The sequence below is a fragment of the Etheostoma cragini genome, chromosome 23, assembly GCF_013103735.1.
Source record: "Etheostoma cragini isolate CJK2018 chromosome 23, CSU_Ecrag_1.0, whole genome shotgun sequence".
Taxonomy (NCBI): domain Eukaryota; kingdom Metazoa; phylum Chordata; class Actinopteri; order Perciformes; family Percidae; genus Etheostoma; species Etheostoma cragini.
The window spans coordinates 16,068,692-16,095,230 of record NC_048429.1 but is presented as its reverse complement, the minus strand read 5'-3'; the positions used below and the strand labels follow the sequence as shown (position 1 = coordinate 16,095,230).

Sequence of the window (26,539 nt, the reverse complement as noted above, 5' to 3'; positions counted from 1 at the left end):
GGGGGATTCTGCTGCATGTCATATTGTGTCCAGTTAATGCAGTCCAAATGCACTGTGGCTCATCTGTCTCTCACCAACCAACAAAATATGGTGGTCCCAGCAACAATGCTTTTTATGGGGGAATGGGCCGAGTTATTTCATGTCATTTTAGTAGCTGTCGGCCTCCTGCTCTCCAAACCAGTAATAGACAGTACATTGGACACTGATGCAGCCTCTGTTTCATCTTACAGAAAAGCAGCCTGAAGCCAATTTTGTGGCCACGTCCAGCAGCTGCGTCATTGCTATCTTTTCATCCTGCTTCACTATTTTCAATTTGGTTATTTCAGACACACTTTTACCTTTAATAATAAAATAACTTTTGAGCGAATCAGTCATCTGTAGCTGCTGTAAGCCTGTAAAGTCCTGTAAGATTCTGCTTTCCTATCTTGCTAGCTTTTCAATGTTACCAACCCTGCCTTCAATCCCTCTTTCTATACAGAAATCAATGGCATTTGAATATAAAGGGTTTAGTGTGCTAAGTCTTCTACAGTAAATGGATAACGCTAGACTCTTTCTCCTTGTTTCAGTTTGTCTCTAAAGGCATTCCTGGTGTCGCTGTCAGCTGTACACACTGAAAGTAATGCAAACAATTAAAAGAATGCATAAGAGAGAAGTTCAAACTTATTAACTTATTCCGCATACCTGGATAGCCACTGTGCAAAGCTGATGTAACTGTCACGTGTTAGCTTTCAAAAAGTCGCAAAAATGATCATTAGTGTGTATTGGATCCCTGCCGCCACATTCCTGTTGAACCTGAAGAACGCTGGCACCTGCTGGAGTGGTAGTGATTGATCCTTATCAAATATTATGTGCACTTGATGAGGCTGTAATCAAAAAATATGTTTTATTGTTACCATTTAGGAAGAATTAAGAGAAAGAGTAAGTATGGCCAAGACTGAGTTACTGTGAGAGAGAGATAGATTACTGTCCAATCTAAGGCAAAGAGCAGCCACTACAACAACAAGCTCAGCAATGGAAACCAGTTGAGCAACAACATATTTGCAGCCTGGTACCAGATTTTTTTTAAATTTATGAAACAGCTGCACATAGTGGAATTCTCCTTTTCTTATTTCAGCCCTCAAATGGTCTTTAGTTTTCTGTATTTTTATAACTCTTAGGGCTTTTTCCCTTCTCACATTTTCACTATTTCTCTCATCAAAGGGAGGGGCGGCTCCAGATGTAGACGGAGAGAGTGTGTCTATTTCTAGTGTTAGCATGGGGAGAGAGAGAGGGACAGAGAAACAGAGCTGTTTTGACAGTTGTGCTAGGGAGCACTGAACACACTCTCTCTCTCACTTACTCACACACACACACACACACACACACACACACACACACACACAGGTAATCATGGTTTTGCCGAGTGGTGGTTATACCTTCCAGAGGAGTTCACGCCCCCTTGAACTGTTTTGGTTGACTTTGTGGTACACTTCTGAGAGAGAGAGAGAGAGAGCAAAAGAGAGAGAGAGAGAGAGAGAGAGTGAAGGAAAGGGAGGGAGGCGTGTTGCTTGTGGGAGGAGAAGGAGGAGGGAGTGAATGGGAGGAAAGAGAAGCTTTCTCAATTTCTGTGAGTCCTGCTCGCTGTAGGCTACAGAATGAGCGCAGTTGCTTTCCTCTCAGTCTGAGAGGCAACTGCTCTTTCTTTTTCTTTTCTTTGATTGTTTTTTAAGTTTTTACTTCCTCTCCTGGGTCAGACATCATCAGGAGTCACTGCGGACTTGTTTCCCTTTCCTGGCGGTACTTTCTTTTAGTTATTTTAATTCCTGGGAAGTACCATGCCGGTAGTTGGCGTAGCCTCCAAGCTCAGGCAGCCTTCCACGGTGAGCTGCAAGCCGGTGCATACTGCTCTCCCCATCCCCAGCGCGGTCAGGGCAGCCGCTTCTCAGGGCTACGTGGCCCGGCAGCAGGAGCTCAGGGCAGGTGATGGCGCCCGGGGGCTCTCCTGCCAGCTGTCAATCAAGTCCGAGAACCGGCAGCAGGAGAGGACACCTGAAGGGAAGTCCAGAGCCGAGACGGAGGAGAGCAAGATCTGCAAGGTTAGTGGAGGAGGACAGACTCTCGCTGTGTTTCTCTTTACTGCATCTGTGCGTGCAGGCAGCACAGTGACACTCCACAGGTGTCAGACATGAAAGAGCCAACAGTGACCGGCCTCGCTCTCTTTTTCTCTCAGTGTCTGTCACGCTCTCTTTTTCCCCATCTTGGTTTGAGCAGGTGTCTGTCTCTAAAACAGAGATTGTGATGAGTCATGTGTGCTACGGTGCGATGATGTTGCTAGTTTTTGGTCATCAGCTAAGAGGGGAAACCAGATGAGTAATGCGACAATGTCAGTGCATTACCTCATGCTCCTGCTCTTTCAGTCTGCACACAATTTAATAATCTGTGTGTGTGTGTGTGTCTGTGTGTTTGTGTGTGTGTGTGTTTGTGTGCGTGTGTGTGTTAATGGTGGAATAGAAGAGTTTTGTGTGTTTTGAAGGATTTAGTCAAGACTATTAAGATCCCTACCTGGGTAGTGACCCATGTCTGCATTTCTATGAGGAGGAAAATGAATGCAGGGGTAATGGGTGCTACCTGAGGCGCCCCAAACATCAGGGGAACATGGTCTGAATACAGTCTTTTTCCCCTGCTTATCTCCCAATTCGGTCTCCTTTTTGAGACAGATTGCCTGCGCTGCCAACTTGCTCCCAGAGTATATAGTAAACGTCCCCATCAGCGACATAATGTTACAGATTCTTTTAATAGATTCACAGAGATCAAGTGCTTTACCTTACTAAATCACAGGCTGTGCCAAGAAGTGTTTCAGACTGCAGCAGAGAAGGAGGGGTCGGCCCACCCTGAGGACGAAGGAGTTTTCAAAACACCCCGCCAAACAGTTTGAGCTGCGCCTCAGCCCGTCCCACATCCGCCGCTGTCAGAGCACAAACGAACACGTTCCTGTACAGTCTCCCCTCCTCCCCTCCGTCTCCCAGTCTACCGTTACAAGACTTCCCAACAGAGACATACAAACTGAAAAGACTCCCTAACCCTGATTTTTTTTTTTTTACTGGCTTTTGGACTTTTGACGCTGAACAAAGCTGCTGATTTCCTCGTGACCTAGAGGAAACGTAGGCAGGAGAGATCAAAGCGTGGGTCAGCGCTCCCCTGCCTCTAAATCCTCCCAGCGTGTCCGTGACTGAGTCTGCAGGGAAGGGGGGGTCATCATTAACCTGCTGCTGAACTGGCAACTTCCGCTTGACTTTTAGCCTGTTAACCCAACCGGGCTCTTACAGGTGTCCTGCTTGGCCCAATAAAAATGTCTCCTAGAGTTTGAAGTTTATGAAGCTGAAGGCCGATTTGACTTCCATCCGTCTCTCATCATATTCTGAAAATGAAAGCTTCCTCCTCACCTTGTGTTCAACTGGTTCCTCACTTAATTTGATCTAGCATCATTATCTTCAAGCTTTTCTCAATTCTCTGATCTATAAAATGTCAGAAAATTGTGAACAATGTCAATCAGTGTTTCCCAAAGCCCAAGAGGAGGTCCTCAAATGTTTTATTTTGTCTCCAACTCAAAGATTCAGTTTACTAATACAGAGGAGAGAATGAACTAGAACATATCGATTGTCAAAATAGTTGTTTATTAATTGCATAGTTGACGACTCATCGGTGTATCTTTGTAGCTCTAGCGCCGACCCTTTTTATTGATGGTGGTGTGAGAGCCTCGTCCTAGTCCTCCTGTGGGTAGAGCATCAGCTCCACTGCCTAACATGAACAGTAAGCAGTGCACCATGCTATAGTCTGTTTCTTTGGGAAGCTTGTAGGCAGACGGATCACGCCTGCCTGCCCCGGCCTGTTGGTGTGGGTGAGGAATGGGTGGTATGGAGGGGGTAATTAGTCCGCCTAATTGTGTTGTGTAGTCCTTTAAGAGCTTTACTCTCCTGGCTTTCTGAGGAACAAAAGGGAGAGAAGGTAAACACTGTCATTACTCCTTCACATTAACCAACACTTCTTGTTTAATTTGGAGCACTGGGATCAAGCGTAGGGCTGTGTGTGTATGCATGACTGCATCCTTGTTTGTGCACATGCAACCCCCCCCCCCCCCCCCCCCCCGTATATACAATAGCCAGCATGTGTTGGCTTGTTTGCCCGAGGTTAGACATATCCTAACCTGGGTTGTGTTTGCCATAGATGGAAAGATTTCAGTCAGTTGTTGGTGGTAGGGTGAGTGCACCTGTACGGTCAACAAAGAGGTTAATCAAATGAGTCTTTGACACATGACACATTTATTGATTTATTACCTCTGTGTTATTTTATCGGGGCTGTTGTGCAGAAAAATGCATGCAGTCAGCAGCATAGGAGCCAAATAGATTGAAAGTCCTAGATTTACCTAAAGAATAGACGCAGCCAGAAGTGAAAGAAACAGCATCACAGTCCCCCGGCATCATTCCTGTGCCAACAGAATGTCATGACACAAGAGCAAGCAAAAATAAATAAGAGGGTTAAGTGCTAAGCAGAGGAAAAGGGGATTTGTTTTCTTTCTTTGGTGTGGTGTTTGCAGAAGAGAGCAGGCCCGATGTTGTTTTGAGCAAAGCCAAAGAGGAAGTCCAAGAGAACCGTGTCCAAGTGAAAGACGAGCTCCACGGACACAAATTCGATCTGCGGTCCAGTCTGACACTAAAAGGGCCTCCGCTGAGTCTGGAGTGAGAGGTTTCACTTTGAGCAGATGTAGCCTTAGTGGTGTGTGACTGCTGCACTCAGGCTCCATCTGCAACTGATGCAAGCTGCTTACGGGGGTGTCTAACAGTGTGTAAAGGGCACTACCAAGCGGCCCAGACAAGGTTCATTTTGGACAGCATTCAGAATTAGTTGCACCTAATCTCAGCTGTATTGATACAGTCTGCATGTGTTGCGTGATAATCCCTCAGCTCGACTCCAAAATAGGCCGCGCCTAGTTTCATAGGAGTGTCCACAAGCCGTGTCTGCATTCATGTGTGTTTCTGTCTGTGCACCGGTGTCTGTGATGATGGCAAATACGCTGACAATTCAAAATCCTAGTTGTCGCTGCTACTGCAGGCCCCTGTTTTTTTTTTAACATTTGGCCACCAGAAATGAAGCAAGGCCACCTGCAGATTGCTTTGACGTTTGATTTGACATTTACTTAATTTTACTGGTTATTGTAAAATCTATCCATTAGTAAGAGGGATTTACCTACACTTATTGGGCGGCCGTGGCTCAGGTTGTAGAGCGGTTGTTTACAGAACCAAACCACTTTTTAACAGCGACAATTTTTTTTTTATTGCAAGATTAACATTCTTTTTGGCCTAGCGAGCTTTGTAGTTTTTTTCACATAAACTGGTAACGTTAGAAAAACTATAACACCACACCGGATCTAGCTAGACTGGAAACAACATTAGATAAGATTCTGAATGGAGAGTTTACTTTTTAAAAGTTGCCAAATGTTCCATTTACAACTGATCTGTGTGTGTTTTGTCTTGTGAACTGATCTATCATCACAGCATGTTCAGTCTGGAATACCACTTGATGGCCAAGCACACAGCTGATGTATTTTTTCACCCTTTTATTGATGGACAATTGCCAGATTATTTGCTCCAACATTTGCACAAATCAAGCCAATTCTCTTTTCCGTGTTGATAAGAGCATTTAAAGGAGAACAAATAATGGGACAAAAAGAAATCAAGGGACATTTAGAAAAGATAAAAAAGTGCAATTAATTGGGATCAATTGCGATAGAACTATGACATTAATGCGATTAATCGCAATTAAAAATGTATTTGTTTGTCAGCACTAATATAAATATACCTGAAAGCAAGACAAGTACAGCCTGTGGCTAGCCTATTAAAAACAAACATACCATAATTACTCAACTAAAAGCTGGGGCCTTTATTTGGGGCCTTCTGAACCGCAGAAGTTACCCGGCTTTTATTTGAAGCAGGCTTTTATTAGAGGTAGGCCTTTATTTTTATTTTTTAAAGATTATTTTTTGGGGCTATTACAATAACAGATTACATTAAGAGCATACAGTACACCGGTATCTGATTAAAGTTACAGATGGTAGCTAGCTAGCTTTGTTTCTAGCTCCAGGCTAACTTGTTTCCTCCCACCTCCAGCTAGCTAGCCGTGTTCTACTCCTGTCGGCTAGTCTCATCGGCTCATCTATGTGTTTCTTCCAGTATTGGATCCTCCTGGGGTCAATGTCGAAATGTCTTTTTTACCGGAATTTTCCTCTGCATACTTTAAACTCTTTTTTTCGTTTTGTTATTGAAAATATGACGTCATTCTCTGCTGCCACTAAGTGAGACCCATGCTACATCCACTGCCATCTACTGGCCCCTGGTGGCACACTTGGCTGAGAAACGTTGGGTGTTTCTCAATACCAAGTAAGCAAAGAACGGACTTGTGTTTTTGGGGAGACCGTACTTGCTGGCTGTACCTGGAAGACTGTACTCGCAAGTTCAGAAGCACACAAAACGCTGTTGACGGTTTTGAGCCGAAGCGTTCTTCATTGTTATTGTTATTGCCCCCCCCCCCCCCAGCACAGAGGGCGCTTGCCACTTTATAGTTAGCTTTGATGTGTGTATTTATAATAAAGCATGGGCCGTCACCTTTCACACCGTCTTTGTTGTTTTGTTACGTTTTCATTTAAAGTGCTATTAAGTATCACGGGCCAATAACTAGCCTAGGAAAAAATCGTTGTTCGGGATTCAATTTTATTTGAAAGCAGAAAGGAAACGTTAAAATAGGTATTAAAATTATAGATGGACTGAGTAAAGTTAGTCACTGCCATCTGTAAACTTTATCGAGAAGCAGAAGAGGAGCCTGCGAGTGAGGAGAGCCAGGATGAGGAGGACAGATATATATAACAGCCGTAAAAATAGTTTAAAATATCTTACAATTGTGGACCTGGCTTTGCTGCAGGGGTCGGTCTAAATGTGGGGCTAGAGTGGTCTGTGAGCTGACTGACTGACCGGCTTGTGAGAGTCATTCCCGGCTGGCGTAGCAAGCTCGCCCGCCGGCGTTTACGGAGCTTTCAAACTCCGAAAGCTTTTTTAATTCACCATCAATTTTCGTTGAACTGCCTATATTCAAAATCTACACAGCTGTTTTTTTCGCCTTAAAACATCTTAAAAATGAATTTATTGATTTAATAATTGACGTAAATTGTGAAAATATGTGTACTGGAAACCATAAGCGTTTTACACCCGAATTGAATGCTGGGATACCGGCCCGGCCAAGTTTACACAAGTCACCATCCGATGTATCCTCGGTAAAATGGGCGTGTTGAGATCACATCCGGGGACTTTAAGTGTTCTTGGCAAAATGCTAACTTGTGTATTGGGTCAGTACTTTGGCCACCAAACATGACGTTTCACAAGAACACAAGAACACAAGTCCATAGAAGAACACAGATTGAGAAACGCCCATACTGTACAGCCGCAATGACTGAAATACAGGTAGGAAAATAATACTTTACATGAGTTCCATCACCCCGAAAAAAAACATGAATATATTGTTTAATCTGTTAAGTTGGTAGAAATGTACATTACGGGAAACTTGAATGCACATTATATGAAAGGCACTTAGGAGATTATCCACACAATTTTTTCCCCAGCATAATTTGAGGCCAGCCTTTATTTGTCCATGTTGACCGCGTCCCCTCATCAACAGCTAATCTCTTTAGCTTTGTGTAAGTTCTGTCTAGCTGACGTAGATGACAAACCAGGTGGCAGTGTAAGCCTGGAGTTTCTTTGTTGGTGTTGTGCAACACCTGCGCTCTTCCGAGGCCTCCTGTCTTTATCCTTCTATGATTCCGGGCTGTCAAGGCCTTCCATTCCCTTTGCATGATGGAGACGAGAACAAGGCCAGACGTTTGCTCTTCCTGTTGTACTCTCCGCTGACACTTCACATCAGCCACTGCCTCTGGCACTGCGGGATGACGAGCTGGAATCAACAGCTTATCTGATTCGACTTGGCTCTAATAAAGTGTCAGCGCCACCAGCACTGATAGGGAATTATCTTGTGCATCAAGAGTTTTGGCAGCTATCCAAATCCCACAGCCCATGGCACTTATTTAGCCGGTAATGTGGGGTTCTTTTTGAAGTGGAGTTGAAGAAAATTGCATTCCACCTTTTTTATTAAATCTACAGTATGGCAGAAGAACAAAAATGATGTTGATTGGATTTATCATTATTCATCCTTAAAGAACTGTGTGCTTATTGTCCCTCCCAGCAAATGATTTAATAAGCTGTCTCACATTCAAACTAATGACGTCCCAGTGACGTGCTCGCTACTCTAATCTACGCCTTTCTTAGTCTTGACCCTGAGAATACAGCCAATTACTAAACCCAGTACTCCAGTATGATTAAGACTTGGTGTGGTCAGGTCCCAAACACCAATTAGTTTAGCATTTAGAGTCACCGCATAGACCCCGTTTTTCTCAAACAGTTACTTGCTCTGTCCATGTGAGCAGAATGTTTGGGAAACTCAAGTTGTCCCTTCCTTTTAGAGGCCTCGTAACTTTTTTTTTCTTTCAAATAATGAGCGTTGTGTCAAAAATACAATGGTTGTACAACTGCATAGCCGTAGTAGAAGTGATTGGGTGTGGGATGAATGCACAGATGTGGTGTTTACAATACCACAATTACCTACTGTAAACTGATTCTTAAGTAATCTTTCTATGCTGTCAGTCAAGCTTGAGATGCCCTCTTTTGTGTGCAACAGAATAGAGTCAAACTGTATCGGTGAATGTGTCTTTATCTCAGAAATGCAGCTTATTGTATGCACCAGCCGTGACTATTTTTGTTGGCCTCTGAAGTCAGCGAAACGTTATCCCAGAATGTTGCTACTCAAGAATAAGTATGCTATAAGTGTTTGCCGGAAGTGTAGACAGAGTGCCAGACACACAAGCTCACTTAGAGGACAGAAAACATCCTGTTGATTCTCTTTGTGTGTGTGTGTGTGTGTGTGTTTGTGTGTGTGTGTGTGTGTGTGTGTTTGTGTGTGTGTGTGTGTGTGTGTGTGTGTGTGTGTGTGTGTGGAGAATAATCAGGGTCTGTTGTTGCATATTTTTCTTGTTTGGTGCATCTCCTGCTTCTGGCCTGATAATGCTCTAGGCAACAACATGGGTGGGTTCAAAGTAGGACAGTGAGTTGGAGTGCCTCAGGGAATGATGTTGGGGTCCAATGAGTTTGACTGAGTAGAATGTAAACAAACCTCTGCTTCCCTCTTTCTCTGGGTGGGCCTGCGACTGTCTGTTTCATTATGTCCTCTTTCTCTGTCTTTTTCTGTTGTTCTGACTGTTTCTGCGTGCAAGGTTTTCATGCACACAATATCTGAATTATTGCTGGCACTCCAAAAATCCATCAGTCTTTTTACAGGCTTCTTTTTGGAGTGATATCCCCCCTGTAAATCTGGTTATGTGAAATTTAATTTTGAAAAAATTAGTCTGAAATGACAAACAAAAACAACTTGATCATACCATCCATTTAGAGGCACATGAAGCCTTTTTACGTTTAGTATGCAAATTATATAATATGTAATATTTTGTGCGGAAACCTAAGCACACTGCTTTCATATATTCATCCAGTATGCATAAGGAACATGTGCAAGTACTACTGCCAGTCACTTATCAGCAACATTTATGATTTTTAGCTCCATTACAGTGACATTTGCATCATTGTTGAGGTCAATGCATCACATTGACCTCAAGGTTTGAAGGGGGAATATGAAACTTGTGGAATATTAAATAAGTCATCGGTACCATAGTCAACCACAATTTTAGCAGTGATCCATTAATGGTTTTGGCCAAAGCGTGCTCTCCCCGTCCTCCTGGCTCTCACTCAGCTCTCACTCTTCCTCCCTCAAGTGGCTTTGACACTGCTGAAACAACAGAGAGACGCAAGAGGAGGGCAAACTCGTTCCAGCAGAGGGAGAGAGGATAGGATGGGTTGTGTGTGTGTGTGTGTATGTGTGTTTGTTGGGGGGGGAGTCATGGGTGGTCTGACTCGAGTGCCAAACTCCATATCGGGAAGAAAAGCAGAAAGAGCTGCCCTGCTCTATTTGCCCTTCTTCCAGCCAACGAGGTCTGCACTGTGATGCCACTGGAGTGGTTGTTAGGCTCTCCTAGATTCTAAATTGTATTCCTGAAAAGGGAACCACAACTTTCTTGAACTTAACAGTATAGAATGACATGAGAGTTGGAATGAAAATTCCATTGCAGTTTTTGTCATCATCTCCATGTTCATGCTGCTGCTGTGCGGTAGTTTGTCCTTGTCATATTTGCAATATAAAGGTCGAGAGTCTGTGGTCTGTTCAACCAATCAGAAATAATGTGTTAACAGGGGAGTCCACCCCAGCTCACTTGGCTTCATTTGAGTTGGAAAAACGGCAGTGATTTTTGGTCTAACACATAATTTTTGAACTATGGGATTATCAAATTAAAGAAATGTAAAAACTTAATAAAAATTAGATTAGGTTAACATGTGTTACAGCTAAAAAATACTACCACTAATGTGATTCACTCTCATGTTTTAGCATTAGTCTGTCCACTTCTTCAACATTCTCCCACATTGCTAAGATTCAGATTCCTTAATGACCCCTAGGTTTGGAATTGGAAAAATATTTTAAACAATAATATTCTCTCCAGTGCTCCCCCCCTACCCTTCTTCTCCCGGTGCATGTTGTCTTACACACAGTATTTCATTGCGTTTTGTGCCATGGGGAGTCTGCTATCGGCCGCGGTGTTTAAATCTTGGAGTGAGAACACACAGAGCAGCTCCCCTGGAAGTACAGTCATGGTGTTCGCTCCAAAGCACCAAGAAAAATAAGACTGGGTGCAAAACACGTTCAAGTACATGAGTACAGCAGTGAAACATTTTAAGAGAATTCTATGATGGCTGAGGCATCATTCATGTTTACCAGGGGTATGAATTAGCAAATATTGGCACATCTTTAATGGGAGTGTGTTACCTTACAAGGCCCTAGAATTGAATATTAAGTTAAAGAGATAGAGCTGTAAGAAATACAATGTCTTGCTCAAGGACCCACGCTTGAGCAAGGACGTTAGCCTTCACAGTGGCTTGCACCTGGGTTTTAAGGTCTCCACACACTCTCTGGCTCGAGGCCCCATATTTTCAAGTAAGTGAGATTAAAGCAAACAAACCCTCCCACTGCCCTGTTATTGTCTCATCATATTCTGAGCTTTCTCTCTGATGTTTTAACTCTGCTTTTGTGAGGCGTCAGGGCACTGATTGGATGCATGCGTGTAGTAGAAAGTTATTCTGCTCTCACCAGCATCTGCTGGTATGGCAAGAGCATGCACGCACACATTAACACACACGAACACACCCACACACACACAAAAACACACACACACACACACACACACACATGTATGCACACACTTGTTCCAGGCCTTCCACTAGTTCAAAGGTAGGCCTGCTAAATGATCCATGAGGGACGGTTCACTTGTTTGTTGTTTAATGCCATAAAATAAGAAACATAAACATGGGGAAGCTATAGTAGCATGCATTAATGACAAAACCCCCCCACCCTTAACATATCATTGCGTCTCTCTGATCCTGTTGTTTATGCTGAAAAACATGGGCAGGAGGTACAACCTGCAACTTTTCCATTATACAACTGTCTCTCTAAACACTGTTTTTAGTGGCTTACCTGACCCCACGCTGTGTCTGAATTGTCCTCATGCTGGACGCTTCGCTCACCGTATGCTCATACAAGGTTGCTATAAGGTCACTAGAGAGAAAGAGAGAGAGAGAGACAGAGACAGAGAGACACACAGAAAACACACACACACACACACACACGGGATGTTTTGAGTGTGAAGCGGGGCAGATCATCTTTACCTCCACCTCACATTTCCCCCATTTGTCTCTCTTCAGCCGTCTGTCAGCAGTCTTTCTGTCTGCAGTGTTTTCTTAGCATCCTCTTCTCTCTGTCCTTTATTCTCCCTCAATCCCTTCTTTTCACATCTTCCCAGCACTTCTATTTTTTCCACTCTGTCTCCTGTCACTGTCTTTCTGCTCTTTCCCATTCCCAGCATTCCTCCCTGAGTCCTTCCCTGGCCTCCTTTTCTGTCTCTCCTCACTGGAGCCTTTCTCTTATTCCACTCCCTCCAACTCACTTACTGGTATTTTCCTTTGACCTCTACCCCCCCCCCCCCCCCCCCCCCCCCCCCCCCCCCCCCCCCCCCCCCCCCCCCCCATACCCCCTCCACCACCATCACCACCCAATTTTTCTTTGTCATATGCTTTTGTTTCCACCTTCCACACCCCCATAATCTTTTCCTCCACCTTCTCTCTCTCTCTCTCTCTCTCTTTTTCTCCATGATATTCATAATGAAAAAAGCAGCAGGAGAGAGTTAGCACACACCTAGCCCAGTTCTGTCTCTCCAGCTGTCACAGATAACCTTTCCTCTGCTGAACGAATGGGTCTCTCTTCTCTTCTCTTCTCTTCTCTTCTCTTCTCTTCTCTTCTCTTCTCTTCTCTTCTCTTCTCTTCTCTTCTCTTCTCCCTTACCCTCTCCTCTAGCTCTTCAATCACCCTTTTTTATCTCTTTCTCTGCATTGTGTTTAACGGCAATCCAGACAGCTGCAAGGAAACATCTGGGAAAGCCACAACAACCGGTGTCAGAAGTGTCCGAGCAAGCATGGACAGGGAGCAAACATCCTAACATATCCCATAACACGTGCTAACGCTGGCCGTCACTCTGTAGATGTGTTGTTCTAAGACATGTACAGAGAACGTTATGAGTCAAGCGAGCATTCACACGTGGGGTGAAGAGGGGTGCTCCGGGGACTAACTGACTATTTGGATAAAAACAAATGCACAGTCTAGTAGTGCACCTACAGTATGGGCTAACAGATTTTCAGTTTTTCTGAAAGCAGCAGAACCGATTTTGACCCAGATGTTATGTCTCCATGCTTTCAAACATCATTGTTTGCATCTGTCAGAAGCCTTATGTATGTCTTTACAACATTTAAAAAGTCACAACTAAATAAACACCAACCAAAGTTCAGAAAAAAAAGGAACACGATTTCAAACCCACAACTGTTATTACATTTTCATTTAAATTGACTGGTGCACAGAAGTACTGCATGTGGCATCGCCTTTTTTTTCTGAAAAAACGGTGGTTTCAGTTGGTAGTTCCCAGGTGTGAATGTTTATAACCGTTTGAATGTGAAACAGAGTGCTGCTGAAAAACAGCATCAATCATCTAACCATGGGCTACATTTAAGGGTTGACTGTTGGATGTTTTGGATAAATAAATAGAAAACACAAACCAACCCTGAGCTGCAGATGGCTGGATGAAAAGCTCGTTCTGGTGGGATACTGGGTGGTGGTTGATTGCTGTACCCTCCCTTGGCCCAAGCTTTTACGGGGCCCTTAACAGAGCAAGCACACATGTTTTTTTTGGAGCGGTTTGCCCCCACATTTAGACTCATCATTACCCACAAACAGCATCTATGTTCTCATTATTTTTCCACTTTTTTTCTTTTTCAATCCAGACTGTTGGTTTTTCTTATTTTCTGCAATTTGTCTCTGCAAAGCTTATTAAAGGGCCAATAAAATGCCAAATGGAAATCATTACTCTTTTACATATATTTTCTACGTTCACTCTGAGCAGCAACACCATGTGAGGGATTCTCTTGTGTGCGTTTGGTGGAAGTTCTAATTAAATGAATGAATGAATGAATGTACCATATATGCATGCTTGTTTGGTTGGTGGCCCCAGTTGGATCAAACCCCTGACTTTTGTCTTACAATGGCCATCGTGTCTTCCGCTACAGGTGGTATATGTAGACAGAAACAAAAAGAAGACCATTTTTAAAGTCAAGGTTTTGAAACCTGAGAGATTTAAATCCTGAAATGCAAGGCAGATAGATGTAAATTGGCCTTGGTAGTGTTACCCTGGCAGTGCTGGTGTGACGTTGGACACGGTGAAATACAGCTCTCGCAGGTTTACTGCTGCGGAACGATCATGCTGGCCGAGGCAGAGTCTAATGTAGTCACGAGGTCATAGGCTGACTCAGTGGTGCGTGACCCCTCCAGCCTCTGGTCTGCCTGTGGAGCATTGAGGCAGCATTTGATGTGTCCACGGCCTTTTGGTAACAGTAAATCGAGTGTAAAACTGCATGTTGTGAAGCTGCAACTGGAGCCTTGTGGGTGCACGTCTATGTCTGAGCGTCTGTGTCAATAAAAATGAAGTAAAATGAAATGAGGTCTTTTACAGTAATATAAATTGTGAAGCCGTTTTGTAAGTGCTTGGTGGTTGAGTTTCTAATGTTGCCGTCTCACAGAAAGAAGAACTTAATTCCTGGCACTATTCTTTTCTTTGTGGTTTGCCTGTTCACATTGTGTTCAAGTGTGTTACCTCCCACAGTTTATAGAGATGTAAGTTAAGTGCATTGGAGAGTTTCAGTCACCCATAGGTATGATTATACGTCACACTAAATGGCAATCTACTGTAGCTGGGTTACACACAGAGCCACCGCAACCTGGAATAGGAACAGGCACGTCGAGAAAATGAATGAGTGCACCCTATTATAATATCATTTGAGCATACAGTATGGGAGGTTTTGAAAAGCCAGGTCTTAATGATCTACATCTATTCCACAGTGACCTGCTATTCTTCATTGTCAAGGTTGTTCTATTGTCCTTCTCTCCATCTTGATATTACTTTCCCTCCGGGCTGCAGGTGGGCCTCTTTTCCACCAAAGTGCAAAGCACCTCTCCATTAAAACAAAAGGTAATTTCTGCTTCAACATCACAACCTTATTAACTCCGCCATTCCACTGTATTAAGTTTACCTATAAAGTGTGTTAACTCTGCCATTAATGAGTGTTAAACATGAACTACCGGCCGTTGACAGTGTCTCCAGAGATGGAGAGCTGAAGTCTGATTCCACCCTCCCCGTTCTCTTTTCCCAGTCTATTCCCCCTCCCTCCATTGGCCTCCCCACATGGCCAACAAAGCACTGCTGTTTGGGCCGGAGCAAGTTTTCTCACAGGATAAGTCTCCTGACACACATTGGAGTTTGGTTTTATTTACTGGCTGCAGTTATTGTTGCTCCCACGTGAAAGCTCTTGCTTTTAACAACCCAACAAGGTTTTTGTTGATGCATCCTCTGAGGCTTTTTTCAGAGCTCTGCTAATTTCCTCTACCAACCCAGTGGCCTTGATTGTTGTCACTTAAACAAGCAATGGGGTTGTTAAATTGCATCTGCAACGAGGACAGTGGTATTGCCCAAAGCTAACAACCGATGGGAGTCTGTGATTCTGTGATATTGTTTCCCCCTGCCAAACGAGGAACAGTTTCTCCTCTATTGTGGTTGATGAATAGCACTCACTCTTAAGACTTACATTTTAGGGCATAATCTTCTTGATGTAATGGCCCTCCTCACATGGGGAAGGGGAGGTGAATTGAATACACAGAGAATCTCTGTCGACACTGGAAGGTCTTTGCCTCAGTGATGGGGTCATAGGTTGAGGGTTCAGGTCATGCTTTAGCCTATAATTTAGATTTGTGGTGGTCCAGAAAGTTTGGACAAATGAGCAAACATTTTCCCTCATAATCCCTTAATGATGAGGAAGGGCTGTCAGCCATTGTGGATTGAAGAGACTCATTGCTGGAGTTGTAATAAGAGGACAAGAAGTTCCTTGTAGCAGCAACCAGGGTTCACGTTCTAAGGGGCCAAATGCCAATAGCATGTCAGCTGCCCCTTCGGAAGGAAAAGACAAGTGGCTTTTGTTTTGGTCTATGCTACTTTCCAATACAGATGTTTCCCTTGAAGACATTGACCAACTCTATCAACTGGCCGGCTTCTTTTCCTAATTTAGTTGTATTGGTATTTTGAGGGGGTTTTATCCTTTTATTAGAGAGTCAACAGTATGGAGATAACAGGAAATGAGGGAGAGTTGAGGAATTACATGCAATAAAGGACCTTGGATTTGAGTTCACCAGGGTGTCCCAAGCTGTAGTTTAAGTGAGGCTGTTATTCGTTGGAAAACAGGCACTTATATGTATTTGTTCAGAGCCACAGTTGATCAGCAGCACTAAACAATAATTCAAAGAAAATGATAATTTAAGAGGGAAGTGTTAAGAAAAGAAATGCACAGGTTAGAACAACCGAGGGGAGAGGGGTACAAAGATTATTTGAGTGCAAGTAGAGTGAGTCAAGAGGATATGATTCATGTGGAGAGGCTGATGCAAGGTACTTCACCAAAATGTGAGTTGCCCGTGACGTTTTGTCCTAACTGGACAGGGAAGGTCATTCCACTTCCGACGAACCAGGAAATACAAGGGTTCGAAGAACACTGAGAGAAAAGGGTGTGAGTGGCAGCACTGTTTCTGTTATTATTCAGTATTTATTCAAAGAAGATGTGGATGGTAGGATTTAACTTGCCTCTGGATTGGAAGCAGATGCAGACACCTCATTCAGGTTTAAAACCTTAATCGCTCTCTACATCTGGCTCCCTCTTCTTGGCGATTTGGAGAGAACAGCTAAAGGTAAGATACCTAGGGGATGGGGGTTGAGGATGTGGGGGGAGGACGTTGGGAAGGAAGTGTAAACCTGAAAGGAGAGGGCAAATTATGGTAGTTCTGTCAAGGAAACTGCCTTGCGCCATGATTTAAGGAGCTAAATATTACTCTAAGATAGAGACAGTTGGAGTCATGCTATTTTAATTAAATTGCAAAAGGGTGTGAGAGCAGAACAAGAAGGAGAGAAAGGGGATTCAGGGTGGAGGTCTAAAAGCATATGCCTGGCTTATCTTTTGGTATTGGGAGGTGGGTGCAATGTGGGTTAGGTGCTTGATGTCAAGGATATCCAAAAGAGATACATTTTGGAGCATTCTTTTGTCTGTTTGATCCTTGTCTGGCTTGGAGCATAGTCCTTTGTGATCAACAGTTGATCACACCCCTGCCCATCAATCTAGCCATCGAGCAATGCAGAGGGAATCACGCAGAAGCATTTGAATGAGTGTGGGAAGGTTTATGGAAGGACCCCTCGCTATCGTCAGATCGGCGCTGGCTGATATTAATTTCCGCGAGGTTGACAGCGACCATTAGTCTTTGGGAGGAGGCTTAATTTACAGCGTTCGGGGGGTAAGGATCCTCTGGTGCTGGCAGCAGTACATACATTATGTGTTATAGAATAGCCCAGACCACAGAGAGGAGTGAGGTAGTAGCTGTTGGACAGACAGCAGTGTGGGAAAGATAAAATGGCTTTCTCAGCCAGTCTGCCTTGCATATTGGCAGATAATGTGACATAGTGATTTCCTCCCAATCATTCATTTTTAGAATAGAAGAGCTGTTCATTGGCTTTAAATTTGAACATTTTCCATTTGCTGTTAGCTATCATGTTGGATGTACACACACCCGATGCCTACTGCAGAGGGCAGCATAATTCTCAAGCAAAACAGTGTGAATATTGGACAAAGCTTGATACTTTGCGATAGTCCCATGCATCTGTTGGGCTTATTGTGGAGCACCAGGAGGAAAACCCTAATGTTGTGAAAAGGGATGTAACGGTATGAAAATTTAAACTCAGGGTTATAGTGACCAAAATCATCAAGGTTTTCGGTAATATCAAGGTATTTTTAAAAGTGTGTTCAATATGTTCAGAATAGAGCCGACCAATATATCGGCGGGCCGATAATATAAATATTTATTTATGTTTTGTTAATGTGTTTTTTGTTCAAAGGACTTTAAGTTTCATATCTTAAGTTTTTTTTTTTTTTGTACATGTTATTTATCAGAACTTCAATGTATTTTGATGTTCCTCTGTTCTGTTATAAATCAACCTGACAATAAAACAAATTATTATCATTTTTTAGAACTCATAGAGAACTCATAAATAATTACAAATAACTAATGTTAGGGAAATCTGAATGTTTTGTAACGTGTTTCTGGATTCTTTTTTTTAAGTATGCAGAATATCAGCCGATACGGATTTTTAAATAACCAAATATTCGTATCGGTAACGGCCTAAAAATCCTTTATTGGTCGGGCTTAAGTTCAGAAAGCACTGATAGGCCTACACAAGCTGAAATAGTTTCAGAAATTGTAACAGTATTTATTATAGAACAAAAATAAAGGCAATAGGCTTGTAAAAACAATTAAAATCTGGCTGCTGAAACACTGGCCCGCTGCAGGGGGTCCTGTAAGAACCTGAACCGGAGATGTCTCACTTTGAGATCCAGGAAGAACTTCAACATGAACATGAACACGATGAACATTATTTACCAAAACTAAAAGTATACATTCATTTCTCTGTAATAATTAACATGTAACATATTGCTCAGTAACACAAACTGAGAATAAGTCCCGTGTATTACGGCAGCACACATATCCATAACGGAGCAAACAGTGTAATACACCTTTAAGAGCTAAGCACAGCAACAGCATTATTATCAAGGCAATATCTCTCTCTCTCTCTCTCTCTCCAAATTAATGTGGTAACACGGGCTAAATGTATCCGCATCATAGCAGAACACTAATTACTTATTGACATATGAATAAACGTAGTTAACGTTTACACAGATGATGAGGCAGTAAAATCCATGACAGTTCAGCAAGCTACAGAATAGTTTTCACTTAGGTTCTGGGCTACGTAGCTACATAACTTAACAAGTCCGAACAGAAAATAAAAAGATCCGTGGTCCAGCTGCTACATTCTGTCCAACTCCAGTCTGAGCGAGGGCTTGGCTGGAGATCAAAGCGATGACTCTCGTCACAGATTTGTCAATCACCTCAGGAGAGTGCCAAAGTGTTACCAAGTGTATCGTTACTATGGGCCTTTTTTACAAGACTGATAAATGTCCTGAGTGCTGTCATCTCCTCCTTCCGACGTGATTCCAACTTCGAGAAAAGAAACACACGCTGTAGGCTACGCAGTGCGCCTGCCACGGCAACTTCAGGAGCCTCGGTTGAAGCTGGGAAGGATTAAACACAGGGTCTCCACACCGTGGTAATCCACCGCAATAATAAGGATATTATAAATAAAAAGGGTAAGTGTTACCGTCAGCATTTTTACCGTGGTTTACCACGTTACATCCCTAGTTGTGTCCCGGCAGACCTGAAGCAGTCTGACTACACTTACTAAGGCAGTGGGGTCCATCCTTTGTGCTGACTGTGCTGTTCACCAGGATGTTTGACTCTTCCTCGTGATGGCTTTACTGCTCTCCAGATGTGTTGAATGAGCAGGAGGAGGAAGGGCTGGTCCCGGGGGCCTTCTGGCTGTCTACTGGTCAATCCCATATAGCGTTTTCCCGGCACACACATGAGAAAGTGAGAGCGAAATAGGGCCTTTGAGTTGAAAGATAATGTCTTCTCCCACATCCAACAAACCTCCCCTCTATGACTTATATCTGACGGTATATCTTGGTTGGTCCAGCAGCGGCTACGCTTCCACCCTGCAGCCTTTTCCTCTCTACCTGTCAGAATAAAGAGTGCTACAGTGGGTATTCAGCATGATTGACGCAGTTATTGGTACTGACACACTGCAAGACAGGCTAGGCCTTAAGATCCAGGGCTACATTTAACAGGAAGTCAGTTGCCCCGACCTGACCCCAACAGAGTGTGTGAGGAGGAATGGAAAAAATCAAAGCTATGTGCTGGTAAAGCTGCATCCCATTTCCCCCTTTCACCTTTGGATTGACCATGTGGGGTCCCAGTACAAAACTCTTAAATGACTATTCAGCTTTACCTATCTACCTAACTACCGTCAACACCTTGTTAATAGCTCAAGTATAAAGATGATGATGATGGGGTGGCGATGGAGCAGTGGATATGACACATGCCTGGGTTTCATTCCCACTGTCATACATCAACCAACGTGTCCCTGAGCAAGACACTTTACCCCTAGTTGCTCCAGATGTGTGTGTCCTCTGACATTTATAGCAATTGTAAGTCGCTTTGGATAAAAGCGTCAGCTAAATGACATGTAACGTAATAATGTATTTAACAGGATGGTAATGTAATATTATACCAGATGCAAAAGGATCGACCCAAGAAGCATCCTATTCAACAGTGGAGTCGCTTCTCTGCTTCTCATTGTAGATATCTCTTTGCTCCAAACCAAAGGGAACAACATTAGGGTTAAGGGTACTGTACTGTAGAGTACTTGGACAGAGCCAAAATGATTGGGACTATACTACTGATGCATAAAAAGTTTACGTTTTTTTGTTGCACATCTTGTAAACTTGAGGATCTTATTCCACAATTGTCTAAGTTTTTACACAGTAGATTCAGATGAGGCTTCAATATGCACACACAGTTTTAATATCTACATGTGTTTCCAACAGGCAGGAAAGTTAAACTTTGTGGGAGTTGTAGTATTTTTGCAATTTTAAATTTCTTAGAAGGAACTTGGACTGCAGCTTTTACTTTTTTATATACTCCATGCCACCAATTAGCATACATACATGCATTTGTATGAAATTACTGTGACGCGTGTACCACCCTGTTTTTGTGTATATTTGAATGTGTGCATGTGCATTCACTGTGAGTAGATTGTGAGTGTGTGAAAAAGAGTGAGGAATGTGCGTTTGCCTTTATGTGTGGGTGTGTGTAAGCCTTGTTTTCCCAGGTCTCCACTCCAGAGTAGCACTTGGCGCTGAAAGCCGGGGCTGTAACTCTTAAATAGCAGAGCTGTTTACTCTTAATACCAACTCATTTCACCCCCATTTTGGGAGGGTTCCTTTGCCTTTGGCATAGCAGCATGTAGACATTTTTACAGCTGAGTATGCTCAATACCATCTTGCTAAAGGATTTTATGGTCCGATGGTTCCAGTGTGTGTGTGTGTGTGTTTTTATAATAACTGCAGGTTATGCAATGAAACTTTGGAGGAGCCAAATGCTTGATCATAGCGCTGCGCTTCTTCTGTAAACTCAAAGGTTGCCGAAAGTGTGTGGAAATACTGTTAAGGTTACATTTATTTTCTTTTTTTGCCTATGGGCGCTAGCTCCAGATGTTGCAATTCTTTTGACGGAAGATTGTAAGTTACTTCATCATGTAAGAAAATCAATAAGAAGGAGGAGTTTAGATGACCAGCGCTTTAGCCAGTAGCTATGTAGCAGCAGGCTAATGCCCAGTAAGCCAGTCGTAATTGCAAAATAAGCTCCAACCGGTTAGGTCAAACTCCCTAATGATCATTATAATGACCAGCTTGCTTTATATCAGCCCACATTCATACTGTAACTGCTGCCGCAACCTCACAGAGTCTTAGTTCGTACCAAAATTACCCTTTGAAGGCCTAGGTGCTAACACTTTGGAGGATTTGGAGATTATTCCATTTTATAGCTGACATTTTCACAGATGTTCCAGTTAAAAAGGTCAAAGCAGCACCTTACAGCGCTAGGAGAGAATACTGTAGTGTTAGCATGGGTACCCCACGTGAGAACAAGCCCCAAATTCTGGCAGTGACTTACACAGGCCATGTGCTGGCTTTATCCAGAGAGCAACCCATGACCCAGGAGGTATTACTGTATGCATGTATTAATATCACAGCTGCAAACAGCTAGAAGGCCTCACCAACAGTACCACGTTATTGTGCTCAAGCCTGAGGGGAGAAAGTGCCGTTACAATCTGATGATTAAAGGTGATCCGCGCTTGCCAGGAAGTTGACATTTTTAAATATTTGGCTGCAGCAACAAGACTCACATCGCACGCTCTCTTAAACTTTTCATCTTGTGAAAGGGTAACGGTTCCAAATGGAGCACTGAGAACACAACTCAAGGCAGTGACGGGAGGAAAAACTGATCATTTGGAGTGTGTGTGTGTGTGTGTGTGTGTGTGTGTGTGTGTGTGTGTGTGTGTCCATGACCCTGCTGCTGTCCTTTATTTTTTTTTACTGTGAAGATGCAATATTAAAACCTTTTCTTAGTTTGCATGATAGTCACATTTTGTTGCAGTGGCTAAGTGTAGTTTGACAAATGCATTGCACTGGCGTTAAAAGCAGGTTATGTAAAATAGTGTTTCACCGTCTGCAGAGGTTGCTCCAACTGAGTAAAACTGTGAGTCCAAATTGGGATTTTCCATTTGTGCTAGTTCAACAGAATACATCAATCTTAATATATCATAACCATACAAGTAATATTTGACATTATTACGGTGTTAGCATTAGTTAGAGCTGTCACCACCACAAAGAGACAAGGTGGTAAGAGGAAAGAGGGACACTTAAGCCTAAATTTGTGATTTTGTCAGCAGACAGTCCATGTACCAAGAGGCAGGGGGGACATTAGGAGGGAATTATGGGTACATTTTCCACCTCTGTCCTCAAATGTGCCAAGCCTAAACACCGCGCTGAGACAGCCGCCAGCTTACTTAGTGGCTGCACTCTGTCTGTCCTCTGCATAAGACACCTCAGCTAAGGTTTTGGGCTGGAGCATTATCCACACTGGGTGAAAAGTATGTTTGCCTTGGAAGTGTCAGCAGAGCTGGTGAGCACTGCCATCCATGTCAAGTGGTGCACCGTGTAATAGCGTCCTGGGCGAACTTGGACGCCTAAAGTGAGGAATTACATTTGCGGTTGTTTCAACACGAGCCTGAAGTGGTCGTCCCAGAGGCAGCATTGCATCCAGAGGTGTAATTAGGGGAAATCTGTTTAAATATTTTAACATATTTATTGATGCTCTGTGACATGTGGAATTAGGCCCCTCTTGCGTCAGGACTGCACAGGCTTCCCAGTAAGTTCTCTTAAGCGGCGAGGCTCCATCTGTCCTCACTGGAAAAATTGCATGAAGTCTCTGTCAGCAAAACTGACCGGTCGCACGTTTTCCTTCATCAATATTCTTTGCCGGCTTTGATAAGTCACCCTGAGGCACTTAGGAGTTGGCGTTTCTTCCTTTTACTCTCTTGCATCCGGTATACACCCTCCTTCTTAAGCTTTTAACTTATAGATTTTACTGTGAAAGAGCAGATTTCTTTCTCCTCTCTCTCTCTCTCTGTTTGTCCTCCACTCCACCTTCAGTTTCCACCACACAACCATCATCACACACACGCACTTTCCACAGCTAGTCTCTTCATTCAGTCGCTGAAGCTTTGAGGAAAAGGCAGTCCAGAGGTCACAGAAGCACTGTGGTTTCAATCTGGGTCGGAGGATTTTGAATTTTAAAAAAAAGAGGCTTTTAAGTCTGCATATGTGCCCTCGAGCAAGGCATTGGACCTTTGAGTCCTCTCTGCTGGAGCTGCTCAGCTGTCAACAGACCAAGACTTCATACGTGAAACCGGGGAACCGTGTGAGGATGAAGTAAGGCACTGCTGCAAATGCGTGCATGCAAAGTCAGCCTTCCCTGCATAAATAAAATCTCCAGATTTTGATCCAACCTCCCTCACGACTCACTGCAAACACATCTCGACCCAAGAGGCACTTTTTATGCTGCAACATATTTTAGTTTTAAATCACAAAATTCAAAAGCCCTGTCTCTTTTAGTAATGTTTTTTGAATTTATCTCTCATGCCAGAGACACAAACGTGCTAAACCTTGGGCTTTCCCAAACGTCTGGAACTTTGAATGCACAGAGGATCATAAATAACTCAAGGGTGGTCGCCTGTTCTGTGCGCTAACAGGCCAGATTCAGCTGATTGGGACTGTTGACACGGGTCATCTGCTGGGAGCCTCAGACCTCTGTGTGTGCTGCCCTGTAAACACTGCACGTTATCTGGAAGCTCTTAGCACTGCCCGCCAGACGCTGCTCCTTCATCATGAGTGTGCTTCAGTTGTGTCTTGTCTTGCCTTCAATTTTGAGACAGAAGCTGGAAATGATCAGCTAGTAGCTCGTAATTGCAACCACTGTACTGTATGGTCTATTGGACCAGTTAAGACAAAACAAGCGGGGAAACAGACGCCTGTAGGAAATGCTTTAACTGACGCCACCGCTAATATATCATGCCAACAATGTTGGTTGGCTTGGTTGAACTGCTCAGCATGGAATAAAGTTACTTTAAGCAATATAAACAAGTCATAAATAAAGCTCTCTAGCCTTTACAGGTGTTGACGTGAGATGTAAGGAAAGTTGGGGCGGAAAAAGTTTCCTACTTGGCATAATCACTCTGAGGGCTGGTCCATTGTATTATTCATTTGAAAAAGTCAGAATTTCCAACATGCTGACCTAATGCTTGAAAGGACACACTCACTCACACAGACAAGACACTTTGGGTTTAGGAAGGCCAATACATGGAACATAAGCAGCCTTACAGCCATGCTTTAGTCAGAAAACTAAACGTGGAAATGAAGCTGTAAGCCTGGACCAGAAAGGGCTGAAAGAGTGGGTGAGAGAGCATGAGAGACAATCCGAGGCAGAGAGACGCCGATGCATGAGTAGCCTGCTAAGGATCGGCTTCACATCCTCACATATTGTAATAACACAAGCTCAACGTGAAGATTTTGTTGGAGTCCCTGTTATGCTGCTCTTTAGCTCTGTTTACAAGAAGAATACTTTGAGGGAGTGCTTTCTTTTTAAGTGTCATTAGGAAGGATCTGGAGACAGGTTAACTAAGGATCATCAGAGTTTACAATGAGTTAGAAAACACCAGTAGGACTTCTAAAATGCAACACAGAAAAGTATAGGAAGAGGAGTTTATGTGAAGTTCAGAGAAAACGCTGTGAATGCTAGATGCAGCAATTTCTAGTTCCTTGAATTCCAAGATTTTCTCAACGCCCGGAGTCAATCCTACGTTCCACAGTCCTGGGAGGATTACAAATGGACCTTAGTGTCAATTGTATAGCTTCTGACTACCACTGGCAGCATTTGTACTGCACTATTATTGGTTGGTTGGTCCATACTGAAATATCTCAACTACTATAAGAATAGATAGCCATATAATTTAATGCAGACATTCATGGTCCCTAGAGGATGCATACTAAGGACTCTCGAGATCCCCCAACTTTTCCTTGATCGCCAGCAGCACTTCCAAGTTCCCACTTACCCTGTGAAATATCTCAACATCTACTAAATTGATTGGCACTTTTACTACAGACATTATGGCTACCAATTGATGGAACCTAATAACCCTTCTTTTTCCTGGCGCAACCTAAACGTTCACATCTATGGTTTTGAGTGAAATATATCAACAATTATATTGCCATTAATACTCATCAGTACACTCATTCATCTGACTAACTTTTTATAATGTTACTGATCCAAAACTAATGACATTCAGCCTTAGCTGTTTGTGCTAATTAGCACATGTTACATGCAAAAATGCAAAATATGATGATGACCATGGTACCTGCAAAAGACCAGCATGCTGTTACTGGGATCATCTTAGCATGCCAAAATTAGCATTTGGCTGAAACCCACTGTGCCTAGGTACCATCTCACATATACATGCTAGCTTTAGACTCTTAGTCTTGTTATTCACGCCTCATACATTCCTGAGAATTGCATACCATCCAGTAAGTTTGCAATTTCCACACTTCCAGTCACAAATTTATTTGAACACCTTGAACTAGATTTTAAGGAAAATTGGGAAAGGAGAATATCTGTTGACACCGGTTCCTTCCTAATTGTGCAAGTGTTTGGGGTTAACTAAGACAGTCCAGCACCTCAAAGGACTTTGTCATCAGAACCACAGGCTCGTTTCACACAGTGCGGATTTGGAAACAGTTTCATAAAGCATAATAAACAGCAACAATGATGACTGCATTTGAAAAAAGCATATGGCACGTTTTGGGATGTTCTGTCACTGTGCAGACCGTGCAAGTATGCAAAAGGGAGTTGTTTTGAAGGCCTGTTGTAAAGTAGGATGAAGACCAGGGCATTGATTTGTGTCATTTTAATTGGAATATTTGAGGAAGACATCTGTGAGGAAACATCACTGATGTGGGGGGATTGGGCAAAGCAAAGTGACCTCTGTTTCATAGTTATTTCTAGTTTTTCCTCTGAGAAGCTGGAGCTGTTTCAGACTGTATCCAGGCATTTCATTAAGCAGTGAGGAAATACAGACCGCAGGCAGCTCTCCCTTCCATTTCTTGATGGATTTTGTTTTTAGGGAGGTTGCTGCTAATTTAGATGTGGTTGTAATTGTTCCAGTGGTCAGTTTTTGTTTTTTTACGGTGGGAATGTAAGAGGACCTTGATTGCCAGTTAGCAGATACGTTGCACGGAGAGAAATCAACTTTTTACTGTCTGGCCCTCTGGCTCTCTGAGCCGGTCTGATCCACTTCACAGTTCACTTCAGTTCTCAATGAGGAATTCATTTAATTAAAAACCACCGTAAAAACATACACAAAATCGCAAACATGAGCTGATGACACCAGATGGAGAATAAAGAGCGGGTTATACTTTATTAAAGCATCACTCATCCGTGCATAATATTAGTTAGTAGGTACACACACACAAGGCTGTGTGATTTGATATGCAAATTAAGCAATTAAAATTCAAGAGGGAAATACTTTTACTGTTGAATGCATGTAGTGGCTTTAACTGCTCTCCAAAGTCAGGGTTTTTCCTGACTCAGAATATGCCTTTTGGGGGGGGGGGGG

The 26,539-nt window shown here is 43.1% G+C and overlaps 1 protein-coding gene across 3 annotated transcripts in view; it reads left to right on the top strand.

The window, feature by feature from the left end:
- The first annotated feature begins 1,644 nt into the window (after window positions 1-1,644).
- Window positions 1,645-26,539, top strand: part of nav3 (neuron navigator 3) — a 209,213-nt gene continuing 184,318 nt past the window's right edge. For 2 of the 3 annotated variants that reach the window (XM_034864026.1, XM_034864025.1), the window contains exon 1: window positions 1,645-2,075. In XM_034864026.1, the coding sequence (XP_034719917.1) occupies window positions 1,815-2,075 (261 nt within the window). In that variant the 5' untranslated portion in view covers window positions 1,645-1,814. The remainder of the gene's footprint in view (window positions 2,076-26,539) is intronic. The other variant, XM_034864027.1, reaches the window with a different exon arrangement.